Here is a 25,916-nt window from a genome sequence, read left to right on the forward strand (position 1 = left end):
TTAGCATGGGCATTAGGGTGCAACATTTAAAAAAGATGAATTTCTGATAGGAACCCTGCAGTTCGTATCATTACCCCAAAATATGAACCTGTGAAAAAAATGGTAAAGATTGATGTAGGTTGCAGGGTCGTGCAAATGATTTGTAATTTGTATGGGAATTATTTTGGAAGAATTTCAAAAATCACGTATATAGCTCTAGCTTTGCTTCTACATGTCCAAATATTGAAATTAATACTTTGTTGCTATGCTTCTTCTTCGCATTTCAAGCTTATTGCTTATCGAATATTAGCTTATTGCGTGCGCTCAACTTACTGTTCTAGATGAACTTCCACAGTTAATAATTGAGAGCTTTCAATGCCTAAACCATTTTGCATTAGTATAATTGTGTGGCTAGTACAGTCCATACTCTATGCCCAGGAATCGAACCCATCCACCTACAGCATGATCTTTCTTTGTAGCTGCGACTTTACCGACTGTTCTAAGGGAGGTCCCTATGGCAATCACGAAAAAGTATTTTGTTGTTACGATCAGTCTTACAGCATATCAAGAAAGATAGAAATACGAAAAATGACGAAATATACGGTAAATTGACATGTAGAGGCCGCTGGTGTAGTGGTAAGCGAGATTGCCTATCACCCCAAAGGGCCTGGGTTCAATCCCAGTTGGCGCCGTCGGGATTTTCGAGGCATAAACTCTCTGATCACACCTTCCTTCGGAAGGCAAGTAAAGCCGTTGGTTCCCGGTCTATGAATTGATTGATCTTTAGGTAGGATCTAGCTGTGAAAGCTATTTTCCTCGCATCGCTAGCATTGGTACTCAGAACGAAATACAAGATCGACGGAAAACAAATCAAAGAAAATAAAAAATAAAATAAAAATATCAAAAATGTTAATTTCAACACAATAACAACCTGCTTGTAGACTATATTTCCATGACAACAAATAAGGAAGCAGGAAGTAGGAAGGTAGGAAATTCTTCCAACATGAGGATTGTAAGAAAACAGCAGATTTGCCATTAATATTGATGGAATATTTTACACGACTCGAATTCTAATGGGGAAATTCCAGTGCTTTGCTTCCTGGCTCAGCTTTGGCCTACCTATCGGGCGTCGTATCACAGACAAACAGAGCAGAGGTACACCTAAACACTCGCATATCATTCATCGTTCCATCTTCCCAGGACTATTTTGAATTGGAGTTTCTACTGGAATTCCAAAACACGAGCTCTTAGTGCCACCACCGGTGTATCACACTGTATCATTAGCAGCTTCCTCCTGCTTATCAATCACTACACACTTGTGCTGGTCAACGAAATGATTTCAAGCCTCTCATCAAGTCAAGAACATAAGTACACACAATCTTGGGGCGAAGGGGCGTTAGAGAGAGAGAGGAAACTGCCTTCCATGATTAAGCTCAATCGACAAAACAACTCATGTAGGTAGGTAGGTAGGTATGTAACTATACATACGTGAATGCCCCGATGTGTATACCCGCTGGTCACTCTCTGCTCTGCGTTGCGTTGACTTGTCGCTGATTTACCTTTTTCCGAGTCCTCGTCGAGCTTACGAGCCGCTTCAAACCAGCCGGGTCTGCTCAGTCCTAATCTAGTATTTACGGCGAGCGGTCGATTGTCGAATCCATCCCCAGTCCAACGTGGAGAACTCAGTACACATTTGGAAATCCGCCCGATCACTTCGGGTTCTGTGCGACTTAGACGAAACAAAAAGGAAGAATCGAAACAAACCCTGTGTGTTGGCGAATTTCTCATAGTGAAGGAAGTCTCGAGTGACTAGTTTTTGGCGGTTGGATTTTTGAATTAATTCGGTACTCTAAAAAGTGATTTTTTGTTTGTTGTTTTTGCCCTTGAACTACATTTCGCGCGCGCCAATCAGCCTGAACTCGGGTGCCTTGCTCCTTGCGCAACAAACCGTAGCTTAACCGGAGGCGGTCCAAGTGTGATCGTACGACTCACGCGAGATAGGCAGTGCTCCATTTGTTATCATCGATATAATTTGCTAAATCGTAGCATCAAGGACGTTGGAAAGTTGCTAGCATGGGTGACAAGGTTTATGTCAACGGTGTGTCTACTGCAATGAACGGCGACTGCAATGCAAATGGAACCACGCTGACCAACGGAACGACGACGATAACGAAGACGGTCGACCAGGATGAGAAAATTGCAGGCGTGTTCTACAATGCACGGGAAGAAGCATGGTGAGGATGATCAAATTTAATTGAATTGAATGGGTACGACGACGACGACGGTCGGATTCCCAAATGCAATCTTCAAACAAGTCCGGAATGATTTGAGATTTCTTTTGAAAACAAACGCTTCAATTTACGATTTCTCGCGAACAAAAGCTCAGCCTAGAAAATTAACACCAACAGGTAGATGAATAATTCATCTAGCATGTGGTTTAATTTGATCCCGAGATTGAGCTTTTATTCGCGAGAAATCGGCGATTTACGTGTTTATTTACCAAAGCAATTACTCCCAAATCTCGAAATTCTCCTAAAGCTTCGAGCTAAAATCTGTCCCAGTCTGTTTTTGTTCACCCCTGATAAGGTGGTGTAGCAGCGGCGTTCGATGAGTTGATATTACGTCAAGGGAAATTGCGACTCATGTGTCTCGTGCCATTGTGGGGTTATCAAAAATGGTGAGATTTTTTTAAACAAAATTAATTGCCAGCTTTGGAAGAACTGCGATGCCTTTGATGGTCATAACGTTTATGTTTACATTGCTGGTTTTTGCGACTCAGTTCTTTGAAGTCCTGGATGTTTGTACTGCATTGATTGTATTCAAAATTTTTGGAACATCCAAAGATTAAAGGATCTTTTACGGAAGGTAGGGATTCGGGTTGATGTGTTTTAAACTCTGATATGAATGGTAAATTCCAATTGATGATTCAAGAGTGCTGAAAACGGTCTACGTAGGTTATGAACAGGTCCTATAATTAATGTTCAATGAAGAATTCGAGCATTTAGAATCATAAGGGCTTAACTGCGATGATCGATTCTCTTCATCGGTTTTCTCTTCGCATTACCACAGTTAAGTGAACAAGTCGACAGTGAGCATGCGTAAATTGCTACAGCTGGGAATTTGGAATAACTTGGTTTCAAAATCTGACCATATTACTTCGTATTACAGTAAAAGATTCCTGCATGCAGTTTAATGATCACAAAAGTTAACAATGTTTTACCCATAGCAATTCTAACAATGCAACGATAATCCGGAACATATCCCATTTGCCGGTTTTGGACTTCAGCGCCTAGAAGTTATTTCTGCGGCTGAATATAAATAGGGAAATCAAATTATTACCACTTTCGGTTGTTTTTTAAGGAACTTTCAACATCATTTTAAATCCTATTTTTCTCAAGAATATTTTCAAAACACTTTCAACTTTATTCAAATATGTAATTACAACCACTTGGGGATTAACATGGGATTCATTTTTAGTTCGAACTTATAGTTATTGTATATATGTGCAGTAGAAATAATTAAAGTGATCGAAGAAGGCCGTGCTTATAAATTGACGTATTTTTGTTTTGGTGCGTGTTTTTTTTCTGGAAAAATTGAAGTTCCGGAGGACATAAGTTTTTTTTTCCAACCGGTGCTGACGCACAGCTAAGTTATATAAAAAAAAAATCAATTCAAGCATAACTTTTCAAAAGGACGTATATAACATTGGATAGGAAATTAGAAACATTGGATAGCAATGTCTATATGAGATAGTTAAATGCTATTTAAAAGTTAATGCTATTTTTTAAATCTGTTTGTGTTATTTGTTGGATAAAAGGATGCGTTTAAGAGAATTGTGAAAAATGTCGAGTTTTGCAAACACGGACAATACTTTTGATAAAATAAAATCATACACCTTTTACTTGTGTACTACTCACATACACCCTGATTGATTCGTCGGTATCACACCTTGATTGTTACATAAACCCTGCATGATTCGTCTATTTGACAGAAGGGTTTTCACATACGTCAAATCAGATACACCGGTTTTTGTTTTGCAGTGAAGATACGTCGGCAGCTCGAAAAGCATTGAGGAATTGTCGGTTGGTTGGTTTATTTATATAACTACCCAGAGTTGTGAAATAATCGATGTTAAAAGCGGAGATGAGAGGGTCACCGCATTATCTGCTGTCAGATGTTATACGTTTTCTGTTTTTCGTATTAAGAAAGCGCTGGTCAGATTGGTATGTGAAGTTCTATATTAAAGTCAAGATTAAAGTGAAATTTTATTAGAATACTTTTGAAATAATAAACATGTTGCTCCCGGAAATACAAAAACAAACATACAAACTTGACGCATTTGCTGATTGATAGTGGTTGCTTTGTTTTTTTTTTCACATACGACGCTTCACTGTGAGCGTATCTGCAGTTTTTGTGTTATCATCAAATTTAACAGTTAAGCCATGTTGACAATAAAAGGGTGTATCAACACCATTTTAAAAACAATGAAAGAAGGTCACATAGGGCGTTCATTAAATATATTTTCCATAATGCATTACAATTTCAAACCTTGTTTTTCATTAACTCGTAGGAAAAGCCTGTATTTTATATTCGGTTAGATGCAAAATATCGATTTGTTTATTTTTGCGACTTACGTCCTTTTGAAAAGTTATGCTTGAATTAACTGATGCTCATTAAATACGCGTCAATCAAAAAAAATTACAGTGAGCATGCATAAGGGCGTATACGCGATGATCGATTCTCTTCATCGGTTTTCTCTTCGCATTGCTACAGCTAAGCGAAACAATTTTCTAGAATTTGTTCAAGCGGCGCCGGTGGTGTAGTGGTAAGCGTGATCACCTCTCACCCCAGCTGGTTCTGGGTTCAATCCCAGTCGGCGCTGCCGGGATGTTCTGATCACGCCTTCCTTCGGAAGGGAAGTGAAGCCGTTGGTCCCGGTTTCAAGAGTTGATGGGTCGATAGGTAGGGTCCAGGTGTGGAAGCTACCTCCCTGGCGTCGGTTGCATTGGTGCTTAGCAAGGAAAACAAGATCGACGGAAAACAAATCAAGGAAAAAAATTAGAATTTGTTCAATCCAGTGCACAGTGGGCAAAAATTGACAAAACCGCGACTAAATTGAATATCTCGGCTGCCAAACGGTTTCAGTCAACATGTAATACATATTCTCAAAGAAAAAACTCTGCTGAATCGATTGGTGGTGGCCGGAGACTTTTGCGTACCGAGATAGAGGGCCGGGATAAACTCGAGTTCCCGGTAAAGTAGGAAATTCCACTATCTATCGACATAATTTTACACTTTACTTAACATATATTACTGGAAATTGATAGTACTAAGTATATATGGTGTAAAGACACCATATACGCCCTTAGAGAAACTATAATGGCCTAAAGGAGGATCTGGAACGACCGATAAAGTGGCCACATTATAAAAATTTACTAGAACCTTGCGATTTTTTCTATGTTGTTCAGAATCAAGAGATCAAAACGTATTTAATATGGAAACACAAGATAAAAGCGTTTTTAATATGGAATTTATAGTTTGGGATCAAACGACCATATCCTGGTCCTCCGAATATTCCGGGTAGACCGATAAAGCAGGTCGTATAATCGAAACCGTACAGAATTTGTCTACCGCACAAGTTGGGAAAAATTCTTTATTAAATTTGCTTTGATCTCATAATTCTGAACAAACATAGAAAAAATCGCATGCTTCTAGAACAATTTTTATAATGTGGCCACTTTATAAGTCGTTCCAGATTATCCGGAGAACCAGAATATGGCCACTATACCCAAAAATATATTTTCAATATTAAATACGCTTTGATCTCTTGATTCTGGACAAAATTGAAAAAATCGCATGGTTCTAGCACAGACAAACAGACATAACACTCGCAAGTTGTTCATCGAACAAGCATTTAACGGTCAATTTTAAAGTATCGTAGTTGGTAGTACCGCCACCTGTGGCGCGCATAGTCAATTCCCTTGCGTTTGACGTTTACACACTACCGCCATGTTCAGCGTACTACCCACCACAGTGTACTCAACAGATGGCGGTAATGTTTTTGCGACGATATTTTACAGTGAGAAATATTCAATGTGTTATGTCTGTTTGTCTGTGGTTCTAGGACATTTTTTTTTTATGTGGCCACTTTATCAGTCGTTTCGGATCCTTCTTTAGGCCAGTAGAGTTTCCCTAAGGGCGTTTATGGTGTCTTTACACCATATATACTTAGTACTATCAATTTACAGTAATATACGTTAAGTAAAGTGTAAAATTATGTCGATAGATAGTGGCATTTCCTACTTTACCGGGAACTCGGGTTGATCCCGGCCCTCTACCCAAGTAACCAACAAGCCCGCTAATTCGCCTTTTTGCAATATGAGGCTAATATGCGGCCAATATAAAGCTTAGCATGCCCTATGTTAGCCGTGCATCAGCCTTATATTGCAAAAAGGCGAATTAGCGGGCTTGTTGGTTACTTGGGTATCTCAATACACGATCACCACCAATCGATTCAGCAGAGTTTTTCCTTTGAGAATATGTAGGGGAATTTACGTATTCTCGGCCACCTAAGCAGCGACCTTCTTTCTATAGCCTTTTTCTCTATGGAACGCACACATATGCAGTATTGGTTTGTTTACAATCTTTTGCTGCCAGCTGCTCTAACAATTTCAGTCGAAAGAATTGTCAAAAACTGTTTTGAAACGCTTTTACAAAGCTCCAATCTTCTCTAGTGAGAGCGAGTATTGTCGGCAACCAGTTTTTCTTCGGCAACCGTTCCATTTGAACTGCATGTAAATCTGCTGTTCTATTATCGGCAACTCGAAATTAGCTACAATTTGTAGTGCGTGTGTTTCATTTCAAGAAAACCTTGCTAGATTGCTTTTTCTCAGTGGTAAAAATATAGTCAAATTGAAGCTGAAAGCATAAATAATCGTTTGCATGCATTCAGCGAAGTGTTTTCGTAAGAAAATCCAGTGAAAATAGTGTTTCAATTTGGGTTGCCGAAAATAGTCTGTCATGCCGAAGCTGTCATTTCCCCTATAACATGTTGAGTGAAACCGTTTGGCAGCCGAGATATTCAATTTAGTCGCGGATTTGTAATTTTTTGCCCAGTGTGCAGTGTTGTAACAGGTTGTATTGGCTATCAAAAGCACCAGCAAACGCACCGAGAAACGTTAATCCAAGCGAGTTATTAACAAAAGAGAAAATCGATGAAGAGAACCGATCATCGCGTTTACACCCTTATGCATGCTCACTGTCGAATTGCACTCCTGCCTGATTGAAAGCTGCAATACATTATCAGTGGTTTATTAGGATCGATAATGTATTGAGGTGGGGCTTATCGTGTGTGAAAATAGCAATTGGATCTGCGGTAGAGCTGTCACCTTCTAACTCACAGATTCAAGCTTCTTGCAGCCACAGGACATGATTGCAGGGAGATTTTAGCCAGACAATGGAAGTTTGATTGTAAATACATACATTGATCGCGCACGGGCAGAACTTCTCTACGTTGTGTGATTAATAGATGGTGAAAATAAAACACGGTTGCTTATCAGGCCAACTAAAGAGACTGAATTGGGTAAACAGGCGACATCTTATCCATTTGACAGGTCTTCTGCTCGATTGTAATAACTTTTCCTATGACTTTGACAGATAATCGATTGTTTCAATTTTGACATGTCGCCTCTTTATAAATTCAGGCTCTTTAGGGCCAACCTGCCATGTCAGAGGCATGCGAACTATTGTATTTATTTACAATCTAACAATAGAACAGTAGGCATGATAACACTACGCTAGCGGCACTTGTGTGTTGATATGAGTATTTGGGTAGGGTAGTTGCACACGTTTTGTACAAACATACATAGTAATCCTAGACTAGTGACTGACGCAAAATTTGAAAATTTTGATCCGTAGTGCTTAAACGATTTCAAATTCGGTCCTAATTAGACGCCCAAAATGTGAACTCATTTGGTAAGAAACTGACTCGGCACAAACCATTTGAAGTTTGTATGGAAATTACTGTGGGAAAACAATTTTTTTGTTCATTGTCGTGTAGCCTCATTTCCATCTGATTAACACGCTTGATTGACAGATCCATACAGTTACCCGTTCTATTTTGGCAACAACCCTAAAAATTTAGCGTTGTGAAATTGAACGGGTTTATTTTGAAATTTAATTTATGATTTCGTTGATTTTGGACCAATGTGAGTCGTCTTTATGATTATTAATATTTTATTAAAAATTGTAATCACAAGGAGTACAAATAAATTAATTTCAAAATCCGTTGGATTTTTGCATGGTGTCAAAATCGAACCACGTGCCAAAAACGAACGGTTTTGTGGATTTGTTGCTAAAATCGAACCGTACCAAAATCAAACGGGTACTGTAATTGTTTTTAACTGATCTATAATTGTATTTAGCTGATCCTTAATGACCCCACAATAACTAACTTCATGAAATGATAATCATTCATAAGGTGATTTTATGCAGAGATGAAACGGTTATTGTTTTTTTACTACATTCGCTTCGTTGCCGTGCGCTACAGTCTGTTTGTATTCATACACTCATGCTCTACCGCCACAACACAAACGGTAGAACAACATGAAACTATCAGATGGTCCTTATTACGGGTGTCACCTCACGGTGAAAACGAAGTGAAGTGACAAATTGTCATTCACGGTGAAGTGATTCCCGTGCAAATCAAATGAGAATCACTTCACCGTGAGTGAAAAGTTGTCACTTCACTTCCCATTCACCGTAAAGTGACACCCGTAATAAGGGCCGATAGCTTTCATTTTACACCGTGATTTTGTTCTGATTCTTCAATATTATGAATATTCAACCATATCTGATCAGAAATGTTAACACACGAAACGAAAATCAATTATTTTATTCATGTGTTTCACTTATACATTTTTGCCAAAACATCAGCGTTATACATTCCATATGACAAACCGCATAGGTCATATAAGAATGCATAAAAGGTATGTGTGACCGCTTATACATTTCATTTGACACATGATCTTCATTAACTTTTTGCAAGGCATCTGATTATTAGTTGACTTATACATTTTATGAATAATCAGCTATAGAAATTTGCCAAAAGATATAAGGAGATTTCTATCTGTGCACAAGAACACATCGTTGCATGTTATTTTGAGAGTTTACACAAGCACAACATAGATCATGCACGAAGATTTGCTGCACTCTTCTCTCACCCGTAAATTTTTGACAGTTTTGGGTGGTTTGTTTTGGCTCCCATTCGTTGCCGTCTCTTTTACTCAGTCTAGGCTAGGGACCGTGCACTGCTCTATAGATGAGTGCACGGATGGATTTGAGTTCACTCACTCGACAAAAAGTGACACAACAGCGGGGCCATGTTTACTAAAAATGAACACATGAATAATGCTCGCATAACATTTGAAATGGATCATCAATTTTTCTAAACAACTTGCAAGGTCCTTTTCGCAAGAACCGAAGTATGCTTACGTAAACCAAGAGCACTATCGGGAAGGGGAGAATTTCTCCTACTCGATGGTGTTGTTAATTTGCGTGGGCGTATTCGGTTCGCGCAAAAAGGGCTTAACAAGTTTTGTGTACAAAAGTTGATAAGCCCGTTTCAAATGTTACGCGAGTATTATTCATGTGTTCACTTTTAGTAAACATGAACATTTAGTGTTCATGAATAGTAAACATTGCCCGTAGCTTGTGTCACTTTTTCTCGAGTCAGTGAACTCAAATTCATGGGTGTACTCGTCCATGATTACTATTCATAAAAACTAAATGTTCATTATTCATCATTCATGAAAGTTTAGCAGGGTTGCCACTGAACCGGAAAAAAAGGAAATAACCGGAAATTTGATTGAAACATTAACTTATAATTTATGTTAACAAAGTACACAATCTCAAATATTCCTCTCAGGATTTCAAATCATCGGACAAAAGCCCAAAGGTTCTCAGAATGGTATGAATTTTCGCCCACAGGTAGAATTTATGATCATAAAGGGTGTCCACACGCATCACTTAGAAGTACTCGTCAAAAATAAGTCTCTTAACGGATTGTCATGAAATTTTCAGGGAATGTCATACTACATATCTAGATAGAGCTGGAATTAGGGCGTAACAGCTTTTGTAAACAATTACTTCTCTCGATGATTTCTAGAAAGTCAAGGCTCAATCAGGCAAATCAACATCACCATTGGATAGGGGAAAGCTTCCTCTATATGATGGTTATGTTGGTTTGCGTGAGAGTGCCTTGAATTCCTAGAAATCATCGAGAGAAGTCATTGTTTGCGGTTGGGTTTGCGTTTGAAGGCAGCATCCACTCGCTTATGATCTTCAACGTAGTACGGACAACAATCAATACGAAACTAACGATTTTAAATTGGCTCACTACTTGACTAGCCTATTGGTCCCAAGCAAACGATTAACGTACCCCATTCTAGTCGAAATTCTACTACTACACAATGTTTGTTTTGATTCGCTATGAAAGTTTGACAGATAAAATGAGGGGTTAGTGGAATTTCCTATGTTTTGAGGGGTGAATCGATTAGCTTGGGACCGAAGAGAGTACCAGAGCTGAGCCAAAAAGTTGAGCACGTTATTTCGGGACCTTATAGTCTTAGAGTTACCTCTATGGTACGGAACACTTTTTTTTTTGCTCTCACTTGCTTCCGATCGACAGCTAAACGATAAGTAGTCAAAATTTTCTCACGCACGCGCTGTTCCATCGACTCCATTTTCAAAAGTACTAGAAATTTCACAATGAAACTCACACTGCACGCTGAGGCCATCTCATCTAAAATTTCATTATAATCAACCCAAAGGACAAAATGTTACAGTTCTTTTTCAAGTGATGCAATTTAACTGTGGACACCCTTTAGTTAGTTGCATGATCCAAGCAATTGGTCTCTAGGGATGAAAATGCAAAAAAGTAGGTTTTTCCATACACATTTCAAACGCAATGTAATAGCTCGAATCAAAAATTGAATCGAATAGCTCATCTAATATTACGTTCATTATGCTATGTTAAATTAGACGAGGTGTGCGATCCCGCTGATACAACGTATATTCGTTTTGAGTCAAGTAACACTGTAGCGAAATCTGCTTCAAAGTAGGTATTCCATCCTCTTATGATGAATGATTTCAAGAAGCTGATTTCTTCAACAGTTTCATCAGATATTGGATAAGACCGTGCATAATCTTGAAAATTTAGAGAAGAATAGCTCATAAAAAGATCTGGCTTGGTTTGATAAAGGATTACATTGATTTTAACACGATTCTACTGTTACGACTTAAATCTTTGCTTGGCTATTGATGGCTATTCATCAGTTATAAGTTGTTTTCATTTGGTGTTATGTTTGTCTTCAAGTGCCATAATAATCTACTGGTGGATGATCTTTTCTACTTAAGAATTCGTTTTTCCTGAAAAATGTAACCAGTATTCCTCAATTGGCCTTGGTTCCGGAGTATAGGCCGGATTCCTCTCCTTGGGAACCATGGTGCACTGTGACGCCATTTTCGCTGTAACACTGTTTGGTGGAATTTTAGTAGTGGAAGCTTGCCATTCATTCTGACCGGCAATCCATCTCATGCTGCTCCAGAAAAGGCAGTAGACTCTTCCGTAGGCACTCCTCCTGGTAAATTTGCTGGTTCATGGTCCCAGAAGTAACGAAAGTTTCGCTTTTCAGCCCACAACTGCAGATTGCTTGCCAGACAAGGAAATTTTTGGGGAATTTCGACTTCTTTGTGATTTTACATTCTTCCGGGGCACTCTTACGGTCAACCGAGGTATAAAATTCCTGCCCATTTGATCGAAAACTGCCAGGAATAGATAGACCGGGATTTTCGTTTGGAGCATGCAGGATCGAATCGCGACGTGCTTGCTCCGGTGAAGCCATGATGTCAACAAATGAACTTATCCTGACAACTAATGCCTACCCCTCGGCTCTGTAAAGTTTATTCGATTGAGCCTGTACAAATAAAGTAGTTATTAAAAAAACCAATGTCTACGCGCTATTTTGAGGCTACTCAGTGACAGGGTAGATCGCACTAGAATTGTCAACAAATGAGTGAACTGGGTTTGCTCCCACTGATAAACCGACATTAAACTTAAACCTAACTCTTGATCGAGAATCCATAACGGTGGATTCGAATGTGCAGCGATCCCATCTGTCAAAATCGTATAAATTTGTTATCTAGAATTTGATAATAATTTGCCCTGAATAGATTAGACACGAACCAACTCATACATGGCTGGGATATACAATTTTCGCGAACACGGAAGCAGATGTCAATTTTGTGCTTTGATCATAAATTTTATGATACTTTGTATGGTCATTCATGTCGGTTTGTCGGCGTTGCTCCGATAAGTGGGATCAACCCAGATTCTGGGTAAATGGTTCTGATATTATTTGTTCCTAAGTTCAAAATGGCGCACTTTAAAGTTGTGAACAGGAGAATTTTGCGCAGTGAGTTTAAAATTAGGTTAGTTTAATTAGTAGTTATAATGAGATTCCCACGAAGAGTGAAGGCAGAAGTACCAATCGAGCTGTCAAACGGGGTACCAAACAAGCAAAGTAAATAAACATTATTGTTCCCACAACCAGTCAACTACAATTATTGCATTCATGACTGACAATATTTTAGTAATTTGAGATGAAAAACATTTCTTCGCTTTATTTAGTATATTGTGGTATTTATAAGTTATACCATGTTTGCGAATGTTTTCGTTCAGTGTACAACTCTAACAAATAGTTCGTTGGTACACTGAACGAAAACATCCGCAATACTTCGACTGATTATTGTATTGCTCGAGCCCTTTAACAATATGTTGTCGAATTTCGGATGATTTTCTTATGGTTGAATTCGTCACCAACTGATGAGCATCCATATGACTGTTCTTCAAATAAAGGATGATATTTATTTGAAAATTGGCTGTAAAACATACTGGGCTCACAGGACAACAATTTTAGGATAGGTTGACTTGCAAATGCTTTAGATTAGGTGATTAAATTCGATTGTTTACATATCCATATTGAATAGCCATGAACAGCCATTCATCGTGGATACAAAAATTATTTGAAACTTCCTCCACCACGAAATAGACAATCTACGGTTTCCACGCTTAACCAACGTTTGTACTACCTCTGATAGCGATGGCTATGTTCCCACTTCGTTTGTCTGCTCGGAGTATCAAATGACGTTCGATAGAAATATTTACATCATCGTTTTGTATGATTTGTGTTAAGGGGCTGAACCAATGCCAAATGCATTTCAATTTAAGATAAATATCTTCCTGCAGAGAGCATTACGCATTCCAACTGAAGGCCCTATCCCTTTTCATAACAATGTTCATCCTGTATTCGAGAGGAAAATGCTCTGATTTCAAAACAACTGTCATCCGGTTGCAGCTATCATTCGAAAAGGCGATTTCGATGTTTCGATTTGAATGGTCAAGGTTTCATTCGAACAGAGGACGGTGATTTGGTACAGTGTATCAATAAATGCAGAATTATCATTTTCATAATGTTTTTTTTTTTAATATTCTTCCTGGACGAAACAATTCATTCATTCATGGGGAATTCATTCGTTTCTACCGAAATGGGTAAAGTTAACTCAGTTGACAAATTTCATAATCTGAGTAACCGTTACCCAGTTTCCACCATAGGCACGTTTACTCAAATTTGAGTAAAAGCATGTTTACTCATTTTTGAGTAACTTCCCTTTTGGCTGGACTGAGTGATTTTCAACTCAAAAATGAGTAGCTTCAAAAAAACGTGTGTACTCTCATTCTATGCACTCTTAGCTTGATTCAGTGAAATTTTGAAAAAAAAAAATACTTAAAAAATGCCCAAATGCCAGTGTCTGGATTTTTTCGTGTTCAACCTTTACTTACGTGGAAGCCTTAAGGTAAAAATCTAATTCTTTACATTTTTCAAAATTTATCTTAAAGTTCAAGCTATTGACATGATTTCCTTTTAGAGCACATGTAATTTAAAGTTTCGTAAAAATTACATACAACCTCAAATATATTGTCTATTATTTTATCTATGTTGCTTATAAGTAGAGCTTAAAATTTGCCTATAGGCCGAAAAAAGTTTGCATGTAGCTTCCATTGGAAATGCACATGATTTTCTTCCATTACCAAAATCAATGGAATTCATCTGAATTTCACATAACATTTATGTGATCCCATTAAATTTATGTGATTTTGCAAATGAATTTCATCGGTCTCATAATATTCATGTGATTTTGTGGTGGGATTTGCTGCTATGTGATCACTGGAAAGTTATGTGAAATTCACATGGATTTCATCCATTAGATATGTGATAATTTTTTTGAGTGTATGAAAGCATTAAGCTACACTCAAAATAATCTACACGTTGAATCTACGTGAAAAATCACGTAAGCTCTCAATTTTTCCTCTCCTCTCAGTTTTTCCCATAACACTGAGTCTATGTGCATTTCACGTAAAGCTTATGTGATTTCCACATCTAAAAAAAAAGAGTGGTACGTACACTCAGAGCACTGCAAATCATGGCGGCACCATGATGTGTTTTTGTTCGGTATTCGGTAGTGGCAAGATGAAAGTATAACTATATGGATTATTTTATTCTATTTAACAAAAACAAACTGTCTGTTTCATCGTGCTCAACAGAATGATGTCAAACTGTCCATCAGTTTCTTCCTCTAAGGAAAAAAAATATCTCGGCTCATCTGCATGATCGTCCAGATTGTTTGTGCTGTGTATCGAATGAATATAAAAAAAAATCAATGTGGTCTATTTAGAATATTTGAATAAATTAAAGAAATATTATTAAATTATACTATTATGAATACAGTTAAGATTGTAACTACATATTAGGAAATATTTGTATAAACAGTGTCAAAATATTGATACTAGAATCCTCCAATGAATGTCACAAACCAAATCACGTAACTTCTATGCGATAATCCTGTGACGGTTAAGCTTCATGAAATGAGTGCCACTACATGAGAATCACGTAGCTCTTATGTGAAAAGTACGATGTAAAAAATCTACGCATGTTTTCACGTAGCAATTACGTGAAAATTATTCTGAGTGTAGGTAGTCAAGGAACTGAAAGTGTGTGTCCGTTTTATAACTTGAACAGTCCTTAAGTGGACCCTACACGATTACTTTTATTGACAATAATCGTATTGTCAATACATTCTATATTGACGTCAATATATCGAGATTCACAATAGTTCTGAATTCACATCATCAATATTATTGTCAATAATTCCCCTTCGCGTCAATATATTGATGCGTGTGGGGTTTGCTTTAGTAATTTGTTGGTCCAGTTTTCTGAAATCGTTGGTAGAAGATTTTCACACCAGTTTGCTTGATCTTTCGCACCTCGTTTCGCACATTCTAGAGTTCACAACCCCCGTGAAATATAGTGTAACGGTTTCTAGGCTGTAATCACCTTCGAAAGCCGCCCATTATTCAATTGCGCTTAAATTGAGTCGCGCAGATGCCTTCCTATCACAATCACCACAACCGAATAAAGGTGGCGGCAACCTACTGATGATGATCATCGTCGTCGTCGTCGTCGTAATCCACCTCTCAACGAGATTAAGCATAATCATGCCCCTCGAGAAAGCGAATAAAGAAAAAACAATACGGGTAGTACCGTCCCCTACATCACACGCGAATGATACCGAGGGTCATTGAATTCGCAACGACCACGGAACTGCGAAACAGAAGCTCTGACTTTTACATGTTCATGGGAAATTAATTTCATGAATGGGAAATGATGCGAACTGCTGTGAAGGTGTCGTCACCCATCGCGAGGATCGGAGGTCAAAAAGATAATTTTATTGTTTTTGTTTTTTTTTGTCCAGTGCAAATTCTTTGTAATCAACATCGTTTAATTACAGTGGTGCTATCAGGGACAGTTGCCATTATGTCGCTTGACTCCTAGATTCGGAAATGCATTTGCAGTGGCCTGAAAAAAAAATTTATGGGTATTTCGCATAACGACGTGTTTGGGGTATCATCCAAACCATGGCTGGAATAGCTACCACAGTTTCATCATTAGGGTTATCTTTCTTTTATAGTATTTTTATTATGGTGGTTGGAACTCCTCTCCAGTCGGTCAGTGTCATCAGGTCATCGTGCAACGGTGCTACAATGATTAATGGACTGCAAAGTTCTTATATTTATTGAGCTTGGTGTTGCTGCTTATTACTTTCTGTTGATATCAGTCAGTCGAGGGGACAAAGTTTTGATTAGCGTTGCCAAGCCTCTCTTTTGCTTATACCGTATTGCATCGAATACCGGACGTTGATACGGGCATTTCATATTTTTTTGTAAAATGTTACTTCTACTTTGTAACATAATTTATGCAAGTTATTATTTAACGATACTAAATGACCATGATTAGAGCAAATTGTAAACAAACTCGGTCGCTGCCCCATACAAAAATCACGAATTTGACACATTAGAACACCTAGGTATATGCAATCATCTCCATTGCGGAACAGATACCGACGTTAAATAAAATAATCAAGAAGAAGAAGAAGGCTTGTCACCTATTTCTGGATTCTATCTCTTTCGGCAAGGCATGCAGACAGTCACAATGGTAACCGGATTTAGGTGATAGTGAACTTTTTTTTATCTGGGGAAGCGTGATTGTGATTGACAGGTGCCGGCAGCTGATTCGGCATCTTTTGTTGTTGTCGTATGGTCATTCGATTTAATTGATTTATGAATCACTTGACTACAATGAACAGTCATACCACTCGCGGATGGATACATTTGCGCTTTGATGAAAACAGAGAGGTACCGTTGTTTGCAGATGGAGCTTTAGCCAGTCTATACCTTGTATCCCAATTACTATCTGCCTGATCTGTGGTAGTAATAATGCTGACCGCATTAACTGAACAGACCTTTAACTGAACATCCACTGAACTGAAACAAACTCTCAGTTAAAGGACATTTACAGGGAATACTCAAAATAACTAGGATAGGCAAGTTTTGTAACTTCGTCAAATATGGTCCCATTTTATTTTTTCGACTGGAAAACTTCCTACACCACGAAATAGACAATCTTCGGTTTCCACGCTTTACGCCAATGTTCGTATCATCTCTGATAGCGATGACTTTGATTCCACCTCGTTTGTCAGCACAGATCAGCAAATGACGTTGGATAGAATTATTTACATCATCGTTTTGGATGAATTGCGTTATGGGGCTGAACCATTACCATATGCATTTCAATTTGGGATGACAATCATTCTACAGAGAGCATTACGTATTTCAACGGAGGTCCGGTGTTCGAGAGGAGCATCATCTGATTACAAATCCATCGTCATCCGGTTGCAGCTATCATTCGAAAAGCGATTTCGAAAACTGTACACTCCTATTTCAAATTACTCAAATTTGAGTAATGGCCACTCTAAACATGGCCACATTAAACGATCAAATGAGTCCTAGTCTCAACCCTACAGCAACATATTGATTTATTAAAAGATTTTTTGGAGTAACTTACATCTAAAATCATCAAAACTCAAATCCCGTGGCCCATTTTCAGAGCTGTAAACCAGCCTTTAAAAGCATTTTGGCATATTAGGGTGATTTTTAAAACTTTTTTTTTTTGCGTTTTGAAATCAATTTGACGTTTCATGCACGCAGAAAATCGTTTTTTGTTGCAGGACCTAATGTATTTTATTATTGATTCAAAAATATTGCATCATTATTTCAACATCAAATATTTTTGAATCAACAAAACGGATTATTGACTCCACAACCGGTTTGCTCATTAAAAAATATTTTTCGTTAAATAAATCAATTAATATATTTGAATTAATACCAACAGTCTATTAGGCCCAGAGTCAAAAATCATTTCTCTGCGTGTGACCTTTTTTTTAGATTTGGTTTTAGATTTTACGATTTTTGGAATTTGTTATGCATTTTAACCCAGCTTTCATTTAAATCACACGGTGTAGAAAAAAGCAAAACATTCCTCATACACATAAAGGTTAAGCCTTAAACTGCCTATAATCGCATATCAGTCCCATATAAATTTTCGTTTATTTTGAGATAAAAACGCTATCAAATATCAATTAGCATCTACTATCATATTATGTGATAAAAATTCGGACTTTGATAACGAAAAATGTGAAAACAACATCAAGTCAGTTTGTCCCACAAGCAAAATAATCGCATATCAGTCCCATCCTAAAATTCAATCGTCCATAAATCAAGTTCAAGTTTTGCTTTTTGAATTGTCATATTTTTCGCTAATTTAACAAACCATGCAAGTTTCATTGCAACAGATTTTAACTTGAATAAATGATCAATACATTTACTATGATTTTTCAAATATTTACATGGGAATTGCACTTTGTAACTTCGACGCCATTTTCTCAATGCCTACTTTTTTCATATGGGACTGATATGCGACTATAGGCAGTAAACCCTCTCCTTCACATGCTAGCACAGGTGTTCCAACTTTTTCATCCATCTCGTGAATGTCAATCCAACATTAAACAGTCAGCATTTATTTAGGCTCCTAAGAGTCATTATTATTTTTCATATGTATTCTCGAGAATACAATAGTGCAACTATTGAAAATTATTATAGAGATAAAAACGCGCAGCTACGAATGTACGTCCGTGTTGCTAATCGTTTATTACATAGTGAAGAGAAAAGGTACAGACAGTACAGCAGAGAATTGAGAAATCATCAAGTAGTTACACACTGGTTTCAAATCATACAAGGTTGGGTTAAAACTAAACTTTAGCATAGATATACTGTACAGATAAAGCACAGCTTCTTTGATCGCATTTCAACTTATACCAACAATCAATACGAAACTAACGATTTCAAATTGACTCACTACTTGACTAGCCTATTGGTCCCAAGCAAACGATTAACGTACCCCATTCTAGTCGAAATTCTAGTACTACGCAATGTTTGTTTTGATTCGCTATGAAAGTTTGACAGATAAAATGAGGGGTTATTGGGTTTTCCTATGTTTCGAGGGGTGAATCGATTATCTTGGGACCGAAGAGAGTACCAGAGCTGAGCCAAAAAGTTGAGCTCGTTATTTCGGGACCTTCTAGTCTTAGAGTTACCTCTATGGTACTACCAACAATCAATACGAAACTAACGATTTTAAATTGGCTCACCACTTTAGTAGCCTATTGGTCCCAAGCAAACGATTAATGTACCCTATTCTAGTTGAAATTCTATTACTACACTATGTTTGTTTTGATTCGCTATGAAAGTTTGACAGATAACATAAGGGGTGTGTGGATTCATGCAGAACATGCAGGGGTGAGTGAAATAGCTTGGGACTGCTTGGGACCGTTGTTCTGGTACTGAGTGAGCCAAAAATAATAATGATTTTCTTCGGGACCCAGTGGTCTTAGAGTTACCTCTATGGTTTTACCGCCTACCAATGCTTGGTTCCCGGATTGAAGCGACTCAGTTGGTTAACAGCGAACAGAATATCAGGTCTGGTGCATTGCGCTAGATACATCATCAAACTGCCTACAGCCACGGCGTTGACACTATCTTCGCGTTTTGCATGTTGAATCGAGAAAGCACCGACTCAATGTATACTTCCTGATCTAGGGTTACAGCACCGTTGTCACAAGTAATCCGTATTCCGAGATTTGGGGTCCCACTTTTGTCGCCGTTGCTTTGGATTCGAAGATTCGAAGATGTGACAAATTGAGTTTCTTTCCGGACCAAACTTGTTCAGGAGTAAAATCGTGACCTTGCGTAGGGGACCGGTTAAGCAGATAGATGGATGTGTGTACGGCTCCAGCCCAGAATGTTTTCGCTAGTCCTGCTTCGAACAGTAAGCATCGGGCGCGTTCAACTATTGAACGGTTTGCGCGCTCCGCCATACCGTTCTGTTCCGGAGTGTATGCAGTAGCTTTCTGGTGTTGAATGCCGTGTTGCTATAGGTAGCTCTTGAAGTCCTTATTCACGTTCTGCTTCCCATTATCGATGCGAAGTACCTTAATCTTCCGCTCCGATTGTCGCTCAACCATTACATGGAATTCTTTGAAAGTTCTCAAAACTTCAACTTCCGATTTCGTTTTGAGGAAGTAAGTCCACATCTTCCGTGATTTTCATCCACGAAGACGATGTAGTATCTGCTCCATGGCCCCACAAGTCTCGGTGTGCACCACCCACCCGCTGCACGTGAACCTTCCTTGCTAAAGGGATGCCGACAATGTTTCCCGTTTTCTACCAATCCGTTAGTCAGTTTCCGAACACTCTTGAGGTTCAAATGTCCCAGTCGTTGGTGCCAAACCTTCACGCTTGTTGCAAGCGAGCAAGCCAAAGCATTCTTCGTATCCTGCTGCCGCTGCTCGAGGAGAAACAACTCGTTTTCGTGCTTACCTCTGTGTTTTACCGTCGCTATTCAAGACTTCACATCCAGCGTTGGAAAAAAAAAACGACCGTATATCACTTCTTGACGATCTGGTTCACGCAGAGTAGATTTACCGAAAGATCCGGGATCAGTTGCACATCATGAACCGGAATTCTATTCTCCTGACATGCCGGCTTCAAGGTGGCCGTGCCAGTTGCCGTTACCTTCATCCCGTTTCCATTAGCAGCAACGACGGATCCTGTCGCCGGCTTCAAATTCTCCAGAAATTTCGAATCGTTGGTCATGTGCACACTTGCACCAGAATCGATGAACCAGACGAACAAATTGACAACACCGTACAGAAAGCATCCTCCTTTTCCACACTTTAGCAGTCACGAGTGTCCAAACTACACGGACGTGAAAATTTTCCGGTTGTCAAATTGTTCGTCTATGTTTTTTCATCGCGTTTTTTCTAGAGAAGTTCACGACTGCAGACTTTTATGGCCGACCTAAAGGCCCAAACGCAATGTGGACGGAAGCGGAACGGAAACGGAAAGTTTGACAGTTGTCACAAATGACATCAAGATGCCTAACCGAAATCGATTTGGTTTCAACAAGTTTTCAATCCGACAAGTTGGCTTACTCAGATCGGGCTTTTCCGCTGCCGTTGCCGTTTCGCTTCCGCTGTCATTGCGCTTGGGCCTTAAGGATAATTCCACGTCGGTATCATCGATACTCGGTGTACTTTTACTTTTGAGCGTCTTAACTATTCTACGTGAACCAGTGTTGTGAAATTCGGTTTTTTTTTTTTTCATTTTGGGAGTATTTCCCAAGCAATCAAGAAGTGACCGCAATGGGCCAGCACGTGTCCAGGACGGATTTCGAGTGGTATTACACCGAGGAACCGCACGCCAGTTCAAGTTTGTGGCTGGGCCATGGTGCTAATGCAGTTTGCGATGTTGTTCATAATGAAGGACCAATCGTGGAAGATGATTTTCCTGGTGACATATTTCTTTGGAGGGGTGATTAATCATTCGCTAGAGCTCGCTTTTGGACATGCAAGGCCGATGGCAAACCGGCTGTTTGGATTTTTTTTTGCAACCTCCCGATCGGAGGAGCGGATGCATCCAACGAAACTTTTAAGCGCAAAAGAATCATTACCAACAAAGGAGAAAATTCGGTAAGATCCTTCCATTGCATTATTTTATGATTCTTCAATATTGTACAAATATTTACACATTACACACAACTACACATAGTAACTCGGAGCGTTTGGTACGGTATGTCCATGCATCCTTCCCCTGTAGATTCAAGAAATGTTCCCATTCATTTCCAAGAATCATCTTTGCGGCAAATACAACGCAGTAGCCCTGGCCGTATTGATGTTTATATCATATCTCAGATATGCTGTAAACATCAATTAGACAAGAAAAATGATTAGACCTCATCTAGCTTAATCATTTTCCAGGATACTTTCTCGTACTGGCTGCGTTTGTATTAGATTAGATTAGATTTGGTCCTTTCGGGAAAGCTCTTCGGTTCGTTTTTCTGTTTGAATTTCCCACTGCGTCCTGCTGCTTCCGTCCTTCGACTGGCAGCCAGTGCCGCGTCCTCTGCCGAAAATTTCACCTCCTGTAGCAACTTGGTTTTTTCTAGCGTCCCCGAGTTTTCTAGAGCCATTATCATTGGACCATATTCTTCGGGAAGACCGGCCAGTAGCAACGTTCCTACCCATTCGTCAGAGATTGGGAAATTTATTCCATTCAGCTGATGTGCGGTAGAGACAATCGAGGAACAAGCAGGAGACTACTCGCTACTTTTTTCTGTGACGTGTTCTTCTTCTCTCGCGGAAACGACCGTGCAAAAACTATTTCATTGTGGGCAACGCAGTCGACTGTCAAAATTCAAGAAAATAGGTTCCCTGTTGTAAAAAATCTCGCGTTTCTATACGTTCGCCCGACAGAAAATTGGTTCATAAAAGTCCCTCTATTGTCTCCTCTTCTTCTTAGATCGCTTAGCGCTCCACAGGTCCTCCAGTTCCAAATATGTTGCACCGCAAACTTCCATGTGAGTCAGTTATCTCGACCGGTGATCCGCTCGATTCCCGGAAGGCTCGAAATGCTGTGGACTGCCGCACTACCCAACTAACATTTTCAGCCATCTTTTCCAGCGTTATGCTGTGAATCAGATTATAACAATCTGCAAATACAGCTACAAGCAGAAGCTAGCAAAATAGTTCAGCGGAGCGTTTACTCAACTGTTTCACAACTATTATGCAATTTGTCAGTTACACTGAATAACAGAAGCCAATAAACGCAAATGTCACTTCTATGCAAATATTAATCAACTTTCTACTTGTAGCTGCAGGACAAAGCTAATAATGCGAATATATTACTTATTTGATGGCTTCTACTCAACCAACCACTCTTGTTGAATAACATAAACATCGAAAGTGCTTTTTCAACAACTAAACAACCTGTACTGAACTAATAAACTGTGTTAGTGCTACTTTGGAAGCTATTTCACTGTCTACTAGGTTTATTTTTAGAAGTGTGGGAGTCTTACAGCATTTACTCTGCTTCTTTACAAAGCTGAATTAACTAGTCGAGAAAATTGATTCATATGCACTATTAAAAAGCCTCTACTCAGCGATCTTGTTGTAGAAGAGCATGTAAATTTGTTTACGTCAGTTCAAAGTGTTGGCGTAGCGAAGTCGGTATGTAGTATGAAGGTTCGCCAATGCGATCGTCTCGAGGTCGATACCAGGTTCCGGTACAGTGTAAATAATTTGGTGGTGTGCTTATAACTAATTTAGAATAATTTGATTCGCAGTAAAATAAACTTGATAAATTCCTCAAAAAAAAAAGCGTAAACAATATTTAACAATATTTAGAGAAAACTGTGTAGTGATAATTGGATAATCGGGTAAAGGTTGAGTAAACGCCTTTCAAGTTCACACATAATTAAACAGCAGGATAAAAGCTGTATAGAAGCGTAAATAGATATGCAATAAGAGCTTGTCCCAATCGTAACAACAACCATAAGTAGCTGATCAAGTTCGCCAGATTTGCTTGTATAGAGGTTGAGTAAAGGTTTCCTCATATAGTATAACATTTAAGGTAATACTCTAAGGAAGCCTTAGCGTGAAACTTTAAAGGAACAAATGTCAGCTTCCACAAAACATACAAATTTGAAATTGCTACTCCTTGTTTGCTGTGCAACTACAAACAGAGAGTAGCGATTTCAAATGTGTATGTTTTGTGGAAGCTGACATTTGTGCCTTTGAAGTTTCACGCTAAGGTTTTCTTATAGCGAATTCGTTTATTATCGGGGTTGGAACCAGTTCCAACCCGTGCGAACCCGAACTTTTTGTCAGTGCGAACCTCGACCCGTGCCAGGTTTTAAAAACAAACGATCAAACTGACGTTTGCTAGAAAACAAGCAGACCCAATCTTGATACCCGATCCAGGTTGGAACTGAATAATAAACGAATTCGCTATTAGAGTATCACCTTAAATACAGCTTAAGGCTGTATTAATGAAATTCTCGATGAACATTTCAAATGGTTCTATCTGCTTTGATCGATTCTCTTCATCGACTTTCTCTTGTGATAACCACTGTTATGCAAACAGATTTCACACTATTTGTACCACACACTATTTGTAGCACAAACCACAAAGGAGGTTTTTACCTCGCGTCAAAAACAACAGGGAAAGGTTTTGCAGCTGAGTTAGATTCGATCAATGCAGATAGGACCTTTTAAAATGTTTATCTAGAAATGCATTTACATTGCACAAGGAACACAAGGAAAGTTTTTGTGTTGCTATCGTAAAAACTTCCATTGAGAAATGTTGCCAAATGTGGAAAACGACACAAAGCTCACTTTTCAACATCGGCTTTGTTCGAAGAGGTTCCAAGATAGATTTCACTTTTCAGCTAGAATGGTCTTTGCTGTCCCACTGATCTTGAGATTCTATAGTAGAATAGCTCTTCAAATCTATATACAGGAATAAATGAATAGCATTTGAATCGGCTCCTATCACTTACAGCTAATTAAGTCGTCCGCCGCCCACCAATTCAACTACGAAGCTACCGGCGATACGCTGCATTACTAATTCCATTCACGTCCATGCCCAGACCAAGGCACATAGCGCAAATTCGTTGAGCGTGACTCGGTCGTCGGTAGTGGTAGTGTACCTGATAAAACATTCTAACGAACGTGATTGAGATTCAAACAGCCGCATTCCTCTCACGTGTGCTGCTGATCTCGAATTAAGTATATGTATACGCTGGCAATTATATCACTGACAAATTTCCATTTTTCTTTTTCAATTTTGCCTTCCCAGGTACACCTACGACATACTGCAGGAAATCGCCAATAATCTGCTATCGCGAACGCAGCTTCGACCAAAGATTGGCATCATTTTAGGCACTGGCCTTGGATCGCTGGCCGATCAGCTCACGGATGTAGACTACATGGATTACCAAACGATTCCACACTTCCCGGTCTCGACTGTGGACGGCCACGTCGGTCGACTGATCTTTGGCTACCTGAAGGGCGTTCCGGTGATGTGCATGCAGGGGCGGTTCCACTACTACGAAGGATATCCGCTGGCCAAGGTGAGTCCGCTGAATGTCCTATAAACTGCTTGATTACTCAAATTCTTGATCTTCTATCAACTTACAGTGCTCCATGCCGGTTCGAGTGATGAAACTAGTCGGCTGTAGTCACCTGATCGCAACTAACGCTGCCGGAGGTCTTCATCCGCAGTACAAAGTCGGTGACATCATGCTGATGAAGGATCACATCAACATCATGGGTTTCGCAGGCAACAACCCGCTCCAAGGTGCCAACGACTCCCGCTTTGGACCGCGCTTCCCGAACATGGTGAACGCGTACGACTGGAAACTGCTCAAGAAGGCAAAGGAAATCGGTAAAGACATTGGCATCGAGAAAGATCTGCACGAGGGCGTGTACATCTGCCTTGGCGGACCAAACTTTGAAACCGTTGCTGAGCTGAAAATGCTACGAATCTGGGGCGTGGATGCCGTGGGGATGTCGACGGTGCATGAAGTCACCACGGCCGTCCACTGCGGGATGACCTGCTTCGCGTTCAGTTTGATTACGAATCTCTGTGTGCCGGAGTACGATCTGGAGGAATCACCCTGTCACGATGACATTATGGGAATCGGCAAGAGCAGGGAATCGAGGCTGTCGGAATTGGTGGCGCGGATGGCAAAGCATATCCACATGGAACTGAAGAAGTGATGGGATCGTTCCGGAATTTTAGCTCTCAGATTGTAACACAATCCATCGTCTCCTCTATAATTAGGACAAACTATTCTTAAAGAAAATCAATCACAATTTCAGCGTCGAATAGAGTTCGACTTTTTGTCATTATTTGGTTTTCTCTACTTGTGAGATTAACTAGATCGTAAGGCACTTTCATATTGATCCATTAGGAAGATTTTCGTGATGTTATCGTAAGATTTTAACTCATTGAAATAAACTTTTCCTTCTAACTTTAATTCACGAATGTTTTTTTGACAGTTGTTTTTATTTTTGGAATTTTTGCT

At 39.2% G+C, this 25,916-nt stretch overlaps 1 protein-coding gene across 2 annotated transcripts in view; it reads left to right on the forward strand.

Moving 5' to 3' along the window:
- LOC135708444 (purine nucleoside phosphorylase) overlaps positions 1-25,812 on the forward strand; it is a 64,085-nt gene extending 38,273 nt beyond the window's left edge. Inside the window, exons 1-3 of one of the 2 annotated variants that reach the window (XM_065230560.1) lie at positions 1,954-2,213; positions 24,686-24,959; positions 25,027-25,812. In XM_065230560.1, the coding sequence (XP_065086632.1) occupies positions 2,053-2,213; positions 24,686-24,959; positions 25,027-25,608 (1,017 nt within the window). In that variant the 5' untranslated portion in view covers positions 1,954-2,052 and the 3' untranslated portion in view covers positions 25,609-25,812. Of the gene's footprint in view, positions 1-1,953; positions 2,214-24,685; positions 24,960-25,026 lie in introns of those variants that run through there. The other variant, XM_065230561.1, reaches the window with a different exon arrangement.
- Positions 25,813-25,916: the final 104 nt, after the last annotated feature.

Source organism: Ochlerotatus camptorhynchus, unplaced genomic scaffold (genome assembly GCF_037179485.1).
Source record: "Ochlerotatus camptorhynchus isolate MF236.1 unplaced genomic scaffold, CSIRO-AGI_Acam_v1.1 ptg000330l, whole genome shotgun sequence".
NCBI classification, from domain to species: domain Eukaryota; kingdom Metazoa; phylum Arthropoda; class Insecta; order Diptera; family Culicidae; genus Ochlerotatus; species Ochlerotatus camptorhynchus.